Source organism: Mugil cephalus, chromosome 7 (genome assembly GCF_022458985.1).
Source record: "Mugil cephalus isolate CIBA_MC_2020 chromosome 7, CIBA_Mcephalus_1.1, whole genome shotgun sequence".
Taxonomy (NCBI): Eukaryota; Metazoa; Chordata; class Actinopteri; order Mugiliformes; family Mugilidae; genus Mugil; species Mugil cephalus.
This window is the reverse complement of record NC_061776.1, coordinates 19,980,253-19,993,798: the sequence shown is the minus strand read 5'-3', so window position 1 is coordinate 19,993,798 and position 13,546 is coordinate 19,980,253. Positions and strand designations below refer to the sequence as shown.

The window sequence follows — 13,546 nt, the reverse complement described above, 5'->3', positions numbered from 1 at the left end:
AGGTCACAGGGCTTCAGCCCCAGGTGAGGAAGGAGGTTGTAATCTTAACCACCCTCTCTTTCCTGCCTTTGGATGGAGAGGGAGGTGGCTGTACATTATGGCACAATGGCCTTAGCCCCTCTTCGTATTTGTCCTTCCACCATGCTGAAGGGTAAGAGCCCCAAAGAGCAGCCACAACAGACACAACATGACAATTCACTGAAAGAGATTGTATCCAGTTACACATGTGCCCTAAATAATGACCCACTTGAATAATAAGGACAAGAGAAATAAAGACAAAAACAAATGACTGTTTAAATGTTGATTAAAAGTTCATTAAACAGACACTGTCTCGAGAACGTTTAAAAAACACACACGCTTTAGTTTGAATTCCTTTTTAATGAAGCTTGACTTGTTAATACCTCAGATACAAACTGCATGTTTATTTGTAAAAGTGAGGCTGATCAAGCGCAGGATTAAGAGCCCCAGTTTAAACAATAGCATCTAGGATCTGTGTCATTTGCTCACAGGGAATACAGAAATGACATGAGTCATCAGGAAAATGTGATGACAGGAAACGTGTTTGCGCAGACCAGTATCACTGGGATGATATTCCAACAAAGCGGTTTTAACAGATCCTGTGTTTCAGTGCATCCTATAATACGACTCCCAGAAGCACTTGACCTTTGATACCATCACAGCTACTACTGTGCAGCGAGCTTCACATTCAAAACGTGGAAAAACACTTGATGTCCAACAAAGGATATCCTTTAGACAGGAAAGCACTATCCCTTCACTCAAGTGCACCATTCATTAAGTGGCATCAGCACAGATAGTCTTAAATTAACAGTATGTTCTCATTTGCTCTCGATAAAAACGAACAGGATGTTTGTTCTCATGATGGTTTATTTTCCCTGTTCCAATTTGGCACTGTGATGTGTGAAGCTAAACAAAATGACATTTCATTTGTCCTGAACTGAGCCTGTGAGCCTGCATGTCGATAACACAATGCAAAACATTTAACTGAAAACTGATATTGTCAGGGAAATGGCCTTCATACCTCACAATAATTCAAAGACTGCAGTATTTATTCAGCCAAGACTGAAGACATGATGTGGTTGCTGTTTTTAGGGTTGCTTTGGGGACGGTCATCGAGACGAGACAAGCTCCATTGTTCTTCCTTCACATATTCTTCATTAGAGATATTTTAAGAGTTTATTTAGGCTATGGATATCCGTACATGTATACAAGAGCTTTTCCAAAGGGTTCTCCCACATGCCTCTGCAGGCCTACTGACAGGTTGGCAGGTAAACATAAACAAGTTGGACGGATTAAATTGTGCTGCCAGTAAATTGTCTCCGGGGGGGTTGAGGAGTCATTTCTAGACAATTAGCCACACAATAGGTGACGCACACAAGGACAAACAGTTATTTCCGGGTTTGAATAGAGTAATATTTTAAATAACTTTGTTTATAAAGAAGAAGATGAGACGGGGACAGTTGATGAGGTTAAGTTCAAACAAAGACTTTATTTATTCTTTGGTTAAGTACAGTGTAAAGTCATGTATCAGCCAAAAACTTCACATTTCAAAGTCAAAAGTGCAAAAGTTATTCAAATTACTTCATACATGCATATTGATATACTGTATTATCTGTCATAACTGTTCAGTATATTTATTGCTAGACATTAACAAAAGTTTGCTTTAAGACAGATAGATGAAATGGAATATTTTGAAAAACAAAAATACTTTTCATCTCAGGTCTAACCCATTGTTCTTTCACTTTGTTTGTCCCTGCAGAAGAAAGAAAGAAAGAAAGAAAAAAAGAAAGAAAGAAAGAAAGAAAGAAAGAAAGAAAGAAAGAAAGAAAGAAAGAAAGAAAGAAATTATTACACAGTTTCCTGATGTGATGCTTATTTGTTTCCAATTAAAAGTCCAATACCACTGTATCCAATTGACGACCTAATCCTACAAACAAATATTGTCTGTGTAGGCAAAGCTTGATATAACTTGTCTTTGATTTGTTGCCAATGATATGAATATAGAATAAAGCCGTCTTTATTACACAAAAAAACGACAGCAAAACTTCACATAAAACATTTTTTTACAAAACACAACTAAAGAGACTGTGTACTCACTCTGGGCCAGGAGCGTTGAGCTGGCGTTGTACATCTTGAATGTGCTGACTAAAGGCCGCTGTTGGTTAAACATCAGAAAACATTGAATTGTCATTACTTACAGTTTAATATTAAAGAACTGCAGCATCTTTCTGATAAATCACACGGAAATGAAACATGACAGACAACTACTTGAAGTGTGTTGAAGAAATTACCTTAATATGTATTCATGGTATTTCGTTATTCTTTAAAGGGCCACGTGACCAATAGATACTCTAAATAACCCACCAACCTCCCTTTAATCTATCCAGAAAACATGGTTTCTGGAACCACATGTAGCTGCAAAATCTTTTTGGCTTCTGAAAAATATACCTCTTCCCTTCTCTGACTGGGGCAAATAAAACTGCAATTATTTGCATGGCTTGATACCACCACAGCTATCTGAGCCTTTTATTTATAAAAAGATCCTGAAAAAAGACAAAATATTGCAACTACTGAATGTACTAATTCTTACTTGGGGCATTCGCCACTCCACTCGTCCTTCCTGTACCAAATGAAGATCCAGTTCCACTTGATGTTCCTCTCCCTGGTACACTTCCTGGCTTACTTTGTCCTGGGTTACTGCTCCCAGTCCCCAGCCAATTAAATCCAGAGTTGGATGGTCCACTTTTACTCATTGACCCAGCTGATCCATTTGCCCCAGTTGCTCCAGTTGATCCAGCAGACGATGTTGGCTTATTTGAGCCTAACCCGAATGAGCCATGGCTCAGACCATATCCTGTTGGCTTATTCAAACCTAGCCCACCTGAGTTTAGATTTGGATTTGACCCTGTTGATCCAAAGGTTGAGGAAGCTCCTCCAGATCCTGGCTTATTGAGAGCTGTTCCAGTTGAGCCCAGGCTTGGACTCGACCCAAGGGAGGGGAAGGAACTTGAGGAGCCTGCTCCAGGTGATGCAGGCTTATTAAATGCTGACCCAGTCGAGCCCAGGTTTAGACTCGACCCAAGGGAGGGGAAGGAACTTGAGGAGCCTGCTCCAGGTGATGCAGGCTTATTAAATGCTGACCCAGTCGAGCCCAGGTTTAGACTCGACCCAAGGGAGGGGAAGGAACTTGAGGAGCCTCCTCCAGGTGATGCAGAGTGACTCGGCATTACTGGCTGAGGTGGCTGTCCAACTCCCATTCTAAGCCCTGGCTGAAACAAAATGAGACCAATGTTAATCAGATTCTTAATCATTTGCAATTTCATTTCCTATGAAATGTTCAATATTTTATCTTGAGTAATCTGCGTTTAAGCTTGGTAATTAAAAGGTGAATGGAAAACACAACTGAGTATGTATTTCTTACCTTTTGCAAACATGACATGTTGAGATACCTGATTTTCTCTGTTAGGTGATCAATCTCTTTATTTTTATATGTGACAGTGTTGCTCAGGACATCTATCTCTCCAATTAGCCTCAGCTTTTCATACAGGATTTTCTCTTTCTCCTGATCATGTTTCTGCTGAAGGCCTTCCATGTTCCGTCCATGCTGCTGAATCAGGCCAGTGCGGTTCTGGCTACACCAGCGGTAGTCTTCAGAGAAACGCCAGTTTTCTGCCTTCAAGCGGTGGTTCTCTGCCTGGGTGTCTGTGAACAGCCTACCCACGTTGTTGAGGTAATTCTGAAGTTTATCCTCCACTTCTCTGGATAGGCTGGTGCAGTTGGAGCGGATCTGCTCCAGGTGTTCCCTCTGCTTTGGACAAGTGAGCTGGAAGACTATGTGGGCAGGGAAGAGAGATTCGATCTTTTGCAGGAAAGCCTTGGAGACACTGGAGACAGAACTCAGAGTCTTGGAAAACTCCTCTCTTGAATTTTCCTTGGAGAACTCCAACTGTTTTTCTAGTGTTGATTTATCCCTCCTCAGACTAATGGCCTCCAAGCTAAGGCGGTCCCTATCTCTGGCAGTCTGGTCCATTTCCAACCTCATCATCTGAGTTGTTTGGGTGAAGTTGGACATCACAACCTCAAACTTGGCTTTAAGACGTTCACTGTCATCCCCACAGTTACAGTTTCTTACATATGGTGCTGTTTCACACACAAAAAAAGGAAAAGAAAAACTATTTCAAACAAAATATGAAACTGTTTCAAATGCATGTGAGTATTAGGGAGAATAGCACCAATGTTTAATTGATTTATTTGATTATTTTGGGGGTGCACTGAAGAAATATCATACTTACGTGGCATCAGGTTGCTAGAGTAACATTTAAAAGTACAAGCATCCAATTCGCTTTGACACTTTTGCTGTAGATAGAAAGAAAAAAAAACATCTCCGTTTCACTTATATGTGTTGGAATGTGGGAAAACATTTAATCATTCACACTTTCCAAAAGCCATTGGTCATATATAATAAATATATTGGTCATGTATTTATTATATATGACTGATGGCTTATTATAAATGAATCCTTCCTTAAATTTACATAATCAGCTGTTTAAATAACCAGTGGTGCAAAGTGACTATTTGAAACCAGTACCTCCTCAGATGACTGAAGCTTATTTAAAGATTATTTTCTATTGCTGTTGAAAATATGAAATTTGTAGAAATGAAGTCACAGCTACAGAAGAAACACAGTCACACTAAAGAGCTCACCCTTTTAATAAAAAAAATATAGCAGAATTTCTCACCACCAGCTTTTCAAAGTGTTGAAGATATAGAACTGTCAAGTTGCAGGTCTGACGCAGTTTGATCAGGTCCAAATCATTGCTAGCCTTTGCAGTCATGGTGGCATTGAGTAAGTTGGTCAGGTTTTTCCTCTGCTGCTTTAGGGCAACATTCTCCATGGACAGGCGGCTGAAGCTATGCTCCAGGTCCAGGATCCGATCCTCTGACGCCGAGTCGTGTGTCGTACCATAGACCAGAAAGAGCACGAGACTGACTATGATGAGAGACTGAATGAGTGACGAGAAGAAGAAGTAGTAGTAGCTGCAGCTCTTGCCTTTCGAGCGATACACCTTGTTTTGACCCTGTGGTCCGTGTTTGGAGACTTTGGAGAGGCCGCTGCTGTACATGGTCACAGAGAAGGTGTAAGTGCACTGTAGTCTGAGGTTTGAGAATCACTACAAGCTGATAGCCACGGTCAAATAATGTTCATCTCTACGTAATGGCCAAACGTCCACAATCTGCAAGCCAAGCACACAAAACGAACAATGCTGAAGTTTCAGAACACCCTGCCAAGCTTTAGTCCCTTCCTCTAATAAAGCCCAAGATGTGATCTGGACGCTTCCTCTCTGCTGCCCTCATAACACGAAAACTGACTAAGATTCTGGAATAGGCATAAACTTGGGCAGGGATTTATAAACTCCTCAGGCCACACACTTCCCATGAAGGGAAGTGGTCCTGGTATCAGTCTCCTCCTCCACTGGAAAGCTCCCCGGGCCCTGGCTGTCCCTCCGTATGCAGGGCATATCATGACACACACTGCAAGTATACCTGCACGGACTCACACACACACACACACACACACACACAGATGCACGCATGTTTTCAGAGCTTGAAACTTCACTTTCCTTGGAAATAAACAATTATGGATATTATTCTAGTGATAATCTAATGAATGCATTCATAAAATCAGGAGCATTTAATGCTGAACAAATTGGCTGTAAAGTGGGAATGAGTTCTAAGGTGGTGACATTTACACTGATAACACCTTTACCCATAACCCATAAAGACCTCCCAGGACTCATTGTGTGCAGTCGCTCCATAAATCTGACAAAAACATTTTAATGGGATCATGAACAGTGTTTTCCGGTTCACAGCCAGCCACGAGTACAATGTTGTTCTTCTCAGAATCTCATTCAGTGGCTCTTTGAAGCCCCGAGTCTCAGTCCAACTCAATGACGTCAGTCAAGTTCCTCCTGTGTCACGGGACAAATGCGCACGCACTTGATATGAAATGAAAAGTTTAACAGCCGGACAGACACAAAGTTTTCCTGCCGGGCAGTGTTGACATGCCAGGACACTTCTTGTCAGGAAGCAGCAATCCATAGAGGAACTGCAGATAGCCAAACCTGTGGCAACTTTTAGGACAGGATCTCAGATAAAAGGCGCCAACAAACGCAGGATATCTGAGACACGTCGGGGACACACTGTAAATAATCACATTGTTGATTCAACTGAGGCTGAAGTGTGATGTTTTTTTTAGAACCATCACATTGCCAAGGGAATAGAAACAGCCTCCACAGATCAGATAAAATAGCTCGCTGGATAATTTATGGACCTCACAAAGTCTGATGCCAGTTAAACAAGGCGAGGCCTAAAACAGCTCATGCATTCAGCAGGAGGCGGTATCGACTGGTGAAATCAAAACATTGACCAACTGACCAACTAACCGACAATTAATGTTGTGGATGTTGGGTGTATAATCTTCATTTAAAAGGGAGAGCTGGAGCTAGCTAGGTAGTTAGGGAGAGCTACAAACTGTCTACAGTTAATTTGTTTTATCTGATCACATCATGAAAATTATTTGCGAATCTGAATCTGGTACATTACTGCTACCACCACGTTGACGTTATCCAGCCTTTTCTGAAATAAAATAGCTATATATGAGATGCCAGTTAGAGTGATATCTTTTACTGGTACACTCTATCGTTGATTGAACATGGTTCACATCTAGGGTTTTCACGTCTCTGAGTTCAAACCACTAAAACTAGGCCATCGAGAGCTTATTTATCACAGCCTGTCCACATATCCATGGTTTAAATTTACTTTAAGAGCTAGAACTCGTGACAAATTTTACCCTGTCACTGAGTTAATGAAATTATCTGAATTTAACACTTTAGATTCTCAGCGGTGAGACCTTTTGAACTTCGTCACTTGTCAAACAATGTACATCCCATGCTTTATATGAATTATGATTATGATTATTATTGTTAGATTTCCAACAGTGCCCAGAGATAAAGATGGTATACTTGAACATCAAAAATTAACTTTACAGTCGTTGCTGGAGCAGTTAGTCTGGGGCAAATTAGGAGACTAATCTACACCACTTGTAGATTATTAGGGCTACGGGGCAACGCCTGAGGCTCTAGCCCCTACAGCAATTTTTTTTTTTTAAAAAAAGCATCCAAAAACACATTATTGAAAATATATCATAGCATGATGACACCTCACCCTTCCACAGCAAAGAGAACAGCAGACCCTGATGTCAGAGGTTTAAATAAGGTTTTTCTCCCTTCCTGACGAGGCTCTAATCATTCAAACCTATTTGAAACTAGTGCTTATGATTTTAATAAGGATAAAGGAAGGATTTCCAGGAGATGCAGGTCTACACTTTTCTTAAACATGAGACGATGAATAGCATGATTAATGATAATTTTTAACAGACTGCACATATGTTTGATGTTCCAGCAGTTAAAGTGAAAATGGTTTATATAAACCAGTTGTGTCTAGATTGCCAAAATGCTGTTTATTTCTTAGTCACACAACTGTTATCAAGACCCGTGTGTGTGTGTGTGTGTGTGTGGTGTGTGTGTGTGAAACAGCCTCCACTGCCAGCACCTCCTACGCGCTATGAGCTCCTGGAGGTGTGCAGCATCTGCTCCCACAGCTGAGGTTACACAGTGTCAAGCGAATGGAGTTTGGCAGGGGGCTCTGGGCGTCAGAGAGGACAGGTAATGAGGGAACAGGGCCCCATTGTGTTGGTGGTGTTTAGATATGAAATGTTCTGTGCAACACAAAGCAAACTGAAGAGTGTTTACATGGATGGTTTCCTGTCTGCTGGCGGAGTCTTAAGATTATCTAGCTTTGACTTTAAGTGCTCTTTGTTGAGCGTGAACTGTACAGTGTGTCCCTGACTGTTACACATCAAATTTGTGTCATGACGCAGCCAGAAAAACTGCCAACCTACATAATCTAATTATAATTTAAACACAAAATAAAAACAACAATATTAATAAAGTACTTCAACAAAGATCTAAAATGTCATTCACCACTTCACCGCTTATCTGACTGATTTGGAGGCGGGGAGGGCTAAGTGATAGTGCTTTCTTTGAAACCCGAAGACCTTTGTGATGCTTGCGTTTCTCAGAACTGAAGACAACAAACACCCACACATAATCCATTAGAGTTCTACTGGGATTTGCTTGTTTTTTTTGCTTAAAAAGTGTTTACATGTGTTCTTAGTTCATCTAAAATATATGAAGAAACTGATAAATGTGATCAAATAAAAAATGGCTAACACCACAGTTATAGTTGTTGTAGATAATCTCAGTAAGTTTGTTAGGGGTGAAATGCGTAGTTTTTGCAAACATCTTTTTTTTTGTCTTTGGAAACATGAAAAACTAATCTAAACTCAGTTCTTGTTCTAAACATCTAGATTATGTCATTTGCTTGTATATAAACTAACCAGTGGTCAGTGATCTGAATTTCATTATTTTAACCAAGAGGGGCAAATTTTAGTAATGCTTGTACCTCTTTTGTTGTTCAGTGCAACACCATGCAAGCAGTTATCACGGAACACACTGCCACTTAGTGGTAATTTTATACTATTGCAGCTACGACTGTATTGATCAGTCCGAGTAAATACACAAAGCTTCTAAGGCTTCTGAGCTAAACAATCCTTAAGTAAAGCAGAGAGGAACAAGAAGGACAAGGCAAACAGCTGTACACAGCATTAATAATGCTTTGAATGAGCAGATTATGTCGTGTTAGAAAGTAGTTTTTTACTTGTTGTTGAGATCAGAATCAATATTTGATGGACTGAGCCTCGCATGGTCTGTGCTCTTGAATTTTTTATCTACTGTCCATGTATGAAAGATGCAAACTAACCCAGAATCTGGTTGACATGTGAATTTATAGGCACAAGCTTGAAAATAACTTTGCTATTATTGCCAATTTATTTATTTTTAAACTATCTTCAATGTAAATTGTGTTTCCTAAGGTAATCGTTCGAGGAAATACTCTGATTCACTTTTTATTGTCAGATATGGAAGTGCATTCAAAGCACAAAGAATAGAAACAAGCTAGCCCAGCTTTGTCTAACGAGAACAACGGCCACTGACTAAAACATATGTTGACACATGAAGCCACATATACTGTGGCTCATAAGTCCACTACAAAGCAGCTGTTCCCATTTTCAATTTTCATGCTAAGCTAAGCTAAGCCTCTCTGGCTGCATCTTCATACAACAGATGTGACATTGTACTCTTCTCATGCAACTCATTCACATCATCAGATTTACCTCGTGCATGTAAAAATAAAAATGGATCAACAATTTTCTGTTTTATTAGGGAGGGTTTGTGGGTTATTTTTCAGACTATGTGTCGGCTGGGAGCACTAACTTCCTGGAGTCTCCGCTGGTTGCCTGGCAACTGCTTAATGAGCGCATGGTGAACCTTAAAATGTCTAACGCTGCCGTTAATAACAAATATTTGGACAAATAATTTAATGTGTGCGTTTCCTTTTCATTGCAGCATTTCTCAGTCCTCCCACAGCAAACACTGTGTGACGCGCCACTACAAAAAGCGCAAGTTTCCTACTGATAACAATGCCTGAATAACACAAAGAATCGCATCATTAGGTTTCTCTCCAGAGATGTTTGGCAAATTGGTTAGTTGCTCTGAAGGATTTGGTTACCCATGCAACAGCCGCGTGCCGTATCAAGTGACCAGCCTGAAAAAAAGAGGTCTCTGTAGTGAGAGATGGATGGGAGACACGGGTGAAGTGGTAAATGCCTTAGTCAACAACCAGGCTGAACAAAGACAAATAAACAATTCAGTGCTAAATAACACCATGTGCAGAGTTTGTGTTAAGTGGAGGAAGCGAGTGGAAATGCTTCCAGCCACAGTGATATCCCAATCGGACACACTGAACCGACACTGTACTGCTCCAACGGGGTTAAGAAAAGAAAAAAAAAAAAACGTATTCATCATGGCACTGCACGATGATATCAAAGACGGGATTGTTCAAATGAATTTTCTCAACGGGCGCTGTAATGTGCAATCCTCTCAGATCATTTATTCCAGCTCAAATTTAAATTAAAAATGGTGGCGTGGCTGTGGCCAGTGCCTCCTGCAGTGATGTGATAAGAAAAACAGCAGCATTCATGTCAAAGCAGCCTCCCCCTCCTCATTTTAATGTTTATATATGTTTTTTTTATTTATTCGTTTTCTTTCTTTTGTTTTTAATAATTTTTTTCCTGCTGAGCCAAGTGGCAGCTGGGGCATTACTGGGTGAAATGAGGAGGATTTCACTCGTAATGATGCCACGACGGTGGCTTTCCGCACGCTCCCATCAGGCACCTCTCAAGACCAAATGATGAATACCCCACGAGTTAATCCCCCCCCCTTCTCTCTGCGTCTTCAACACGGCAGATGTTTTCCCTTTGACCTGCACAAAAGGCCTCTGTTTTTGTTACCAGGCTTGTCCATTCCTCGGAGGTCACAGGTCACTCTGGTCTCAGGGCGAAGCCGTCGCTGCAAGTCTAAACATTTGACGGCCACCGGAGTGTGATGAAAACGCCGTCCCCGGGAAAAGGCTGCACAGACGCCTCATGACTACTTTAAGTAAAGACCTACTTTCCATATGCTGATGCAGCTGACAGCCCGGAGCTTACGCCCGGAGATTGAATTACAGCGGTTGCTGGGGATGCCTCGGGGAGAGTGCCGGCCTAACATTAGACATTTAAAGGTTAACTTAAATAGCTGAAATGTTAACTGAATCAGTTAATCAATTAGCTGTGGGATTTGTGTTTGGGCCTGTCTGCTCAGAAATGTCAATAGGAGGAGTTGAAAGAAAATACTGTAATTTCAACCCTAAAAGACGCCTGGCAGATAAAAGCCACACAAACGTTAGGTACACTTTGAATTTGACTGACAGGAGTTCTGAAAGGGATTATTAGAGAGCCTAAAAAAGTGTGATGATACACATTTAATAAGTTAACAGGATAAATTAAAACCCTAAACCATCTTGAATCTTGAATTAGTGGCAAAGTCGTTCTTAATCTGGAAGATGGACTGCTGCAAAGTACGTTGAAACAGTCAAACAAAACACTTCGGATGTATTAAGTAAAATGTGTGTATTGCTTGGTGATTTCTACAACCTCTATTTAGTATCCAGCCAAACCAGATGCTTGTCACAGGCTTCACCTTTGAAACAAAGATCCATCTCTGACACCACAGCAGCTCACATGCCACGATCCCAATCAGGCATGTTCAGCCTCAAAGAAAGGTTTCAGATTACAGCTGGTTAATTATGCCCGAAAGGTCCACAACAAACTTAGAGACCTTTCACCCTAATAAAGAAGGACACACCCAGTGGAACAAAGATGTTTGGTCAATGACAAGCTTCACTGTAATGGTCTGAGAAACACACCGTAGCACTGACACTCCTCTGTGCACAAACACATTATTCTCATAAATGCACAGTTACAAAAAGAAAAGTGTCCTCGAGGCAGCATCAAAGCAGGTGGTATCCATAACAATGACGTCTAACCTGCTGGTAGAGACACAGACCATCATGGTGCCGCATACAAATGTGTGTACACGTACTGTAGTGAACAGTTGTTTAATTATTTACACTCACTGCTGCTGGTGCATGGAGGCTCAACAGGTGTGTTTAACGCCGAGACACCAGAAATAGAAAACAGAAAGGCTGCCTGCAGATTCGGATCATCCCAAACACTGGAGAAATCCAAACTTGCTCAAGTTGAATTATTCTGAGTGTTAATCTCACATAACTCTGATTGTCTTTGACAGTCATTAGTTTGGAGGGGTTGGTTAACTGTATATAGATGTTTTAAAAAGGCCTTTTTTCTGTGTTGTTATCGCCTTCAGTCGTGCAACATGGTTGTCTTTTTTTTTTTAATCTAAAGACAATCTCCAGACTATTCTTCTCAAATGGTAAATTTAATTTATTTTGGCACAAATGTGGCACAAAAGTATTACTGACCGTTTGGGTAATTCAACTCTTTTCATCTAATGAAAAATGTTAATGAAAAACTTAATTTTAAAGCCTAGTGGTCATCTGCAGTATTACACTTGAAAGAGACGACACCTAGAATACCCTGTCCTCATTTTATCACCTTAAACCTATTCATATACCACAAGTCACACACATTTACTTCCTTGATTGATGCCGTTTGGGTAAACCATGTGCACACCATTTGATGTTTTACTGTGTGTCACTGCTTTCTCTCTGCTTGTGTATACCATCAGACTGGCAGCTTGACAGGCATGTTTCTACAGTGGTGCATTTCTGGATTCCTCTCTGGGACTAACCACATTCCTGACTGTCAACTCAAAGGTCACGTCACTCCCGCCCCCAGTGGTGCCACTAAATCAGACGCTCAAGTGGAAACGCCAGGCTTGTAGAGCATATTTTTCTGTGTATCATACTCCCCTCCCTCAAGCGTGAACTATACAGTCCGTCGACTAAATCACTCACACTCAAACTGTTGGTGTTCTTCAAAACTGCGCCACAGCCATGTCACGGAGGCACACTACTTCAGTTTGTTGAGCTAAGGCAGAACTTTCATGAGGAAATGACAGAGAGGAAGTTGACTATCCAGGGGTTAAAACCTGCACAGGATCAAAATTGGGCAAGGCTAGCTTTACTGGGATCAATTCGCAGACTTGTTTCCAGACACTACTGACCACAATTAGTGATAAACTACAGATCTTAAGACTTCAAATCCAGCTTTAGACAGATCTGATAAACAATTAGCTGAAACACTGCTCAGATTTACTGTTTTTCAGATACAAAAGTATTGATTAACAGCTCTGTTGGATATCTCATTTACTTACACACACCGTCCTTTACAGGCAGCCTTTATTTGACAGGCCTAATCTTTCCCAACACGAGACGTGACAATGAGCAGGCACAGAGGCCTAATTAAAGGGACTTTCATTCAAATTAACACACAGAGCCCTCTGATGACCTATTAGCTGCACAATGGTTGGGACAATACTCCTCCGTCACACACATACACATTGTTTTCTCCGGGGGGTAAAGCCAGGTTTGGATTCGTTGTAAAAGTACCAGTGTGGGGGGGAAAAATGCCTTCAGATAAGACAACAAGTTGCAAAGAATGAATCCCCCCCTCCCACACACACACACACCCACCCTTCAAAGAGCTGCACATTTACAAGCAGATTCATCACTTATCTCTTAAAGCTCTTATCCAGGGGTTGTTGTGCGCCCTCTCCTCCCTTTTATCTGCGTTTGACCCTGGGCTTTTAAGCATCGCAGGGTGTGTGAAAGTCAGTTTGACCTCTCGGGCTGACCTCCAACGCAAATCACCATGTGCTCCACAAAGTGCTGAGACAGAGGGCCTTTGAGAAAATGAGCAATGACCACAAAATGGTCACCCCTATTTTCCCGCACAATAAGCTGTTCTCAGGCGGGGTGCTCGCACGTACGCAGGATCAAAGCGACTCGCCCATCCGACAGGGAGGAGACGCGTCTCCCAGCTGGGGAA

The 13,546-nt window shown here is 41.3% G+C and overlaps 1 protein-coding gene across 1 annotated transcript; it reads right to left on the bottom strand.

Moving 5' to 3' along the window:
• Window positions 1-1,482: 1,482 nt before the first annotated feature.
• plvapa (plasmalemma vesicle associated protein a) lies at window positions 1,483-5,411 on the bottom strand. Its single transcript, XM_047590649.1, has 6 exons — window positions 4,758-5,411; window positions 4,311-4,374; window positions 3,440-4,158; window positions 2,609-3,287; window positions 2,116-2,173; window positions 1,483-1,771 (listed from the first exon to the last, which is right to left on the bottom strand). The coding sequence occupies exons 1-6, from the start codon at window positions 5,139-5,141 to the stop codon at window positions 1,741-1,743; spliced, it is 1,935 nt and encodes a 644-aa protein (XP_047446605.1). The 5' UTR covers window positions 5,142-5,411; the 3' UTR covers window positions 1,483-1,740.
• Window positions 5,412-13,546: the final 8,135 nt, after the last annotated feature.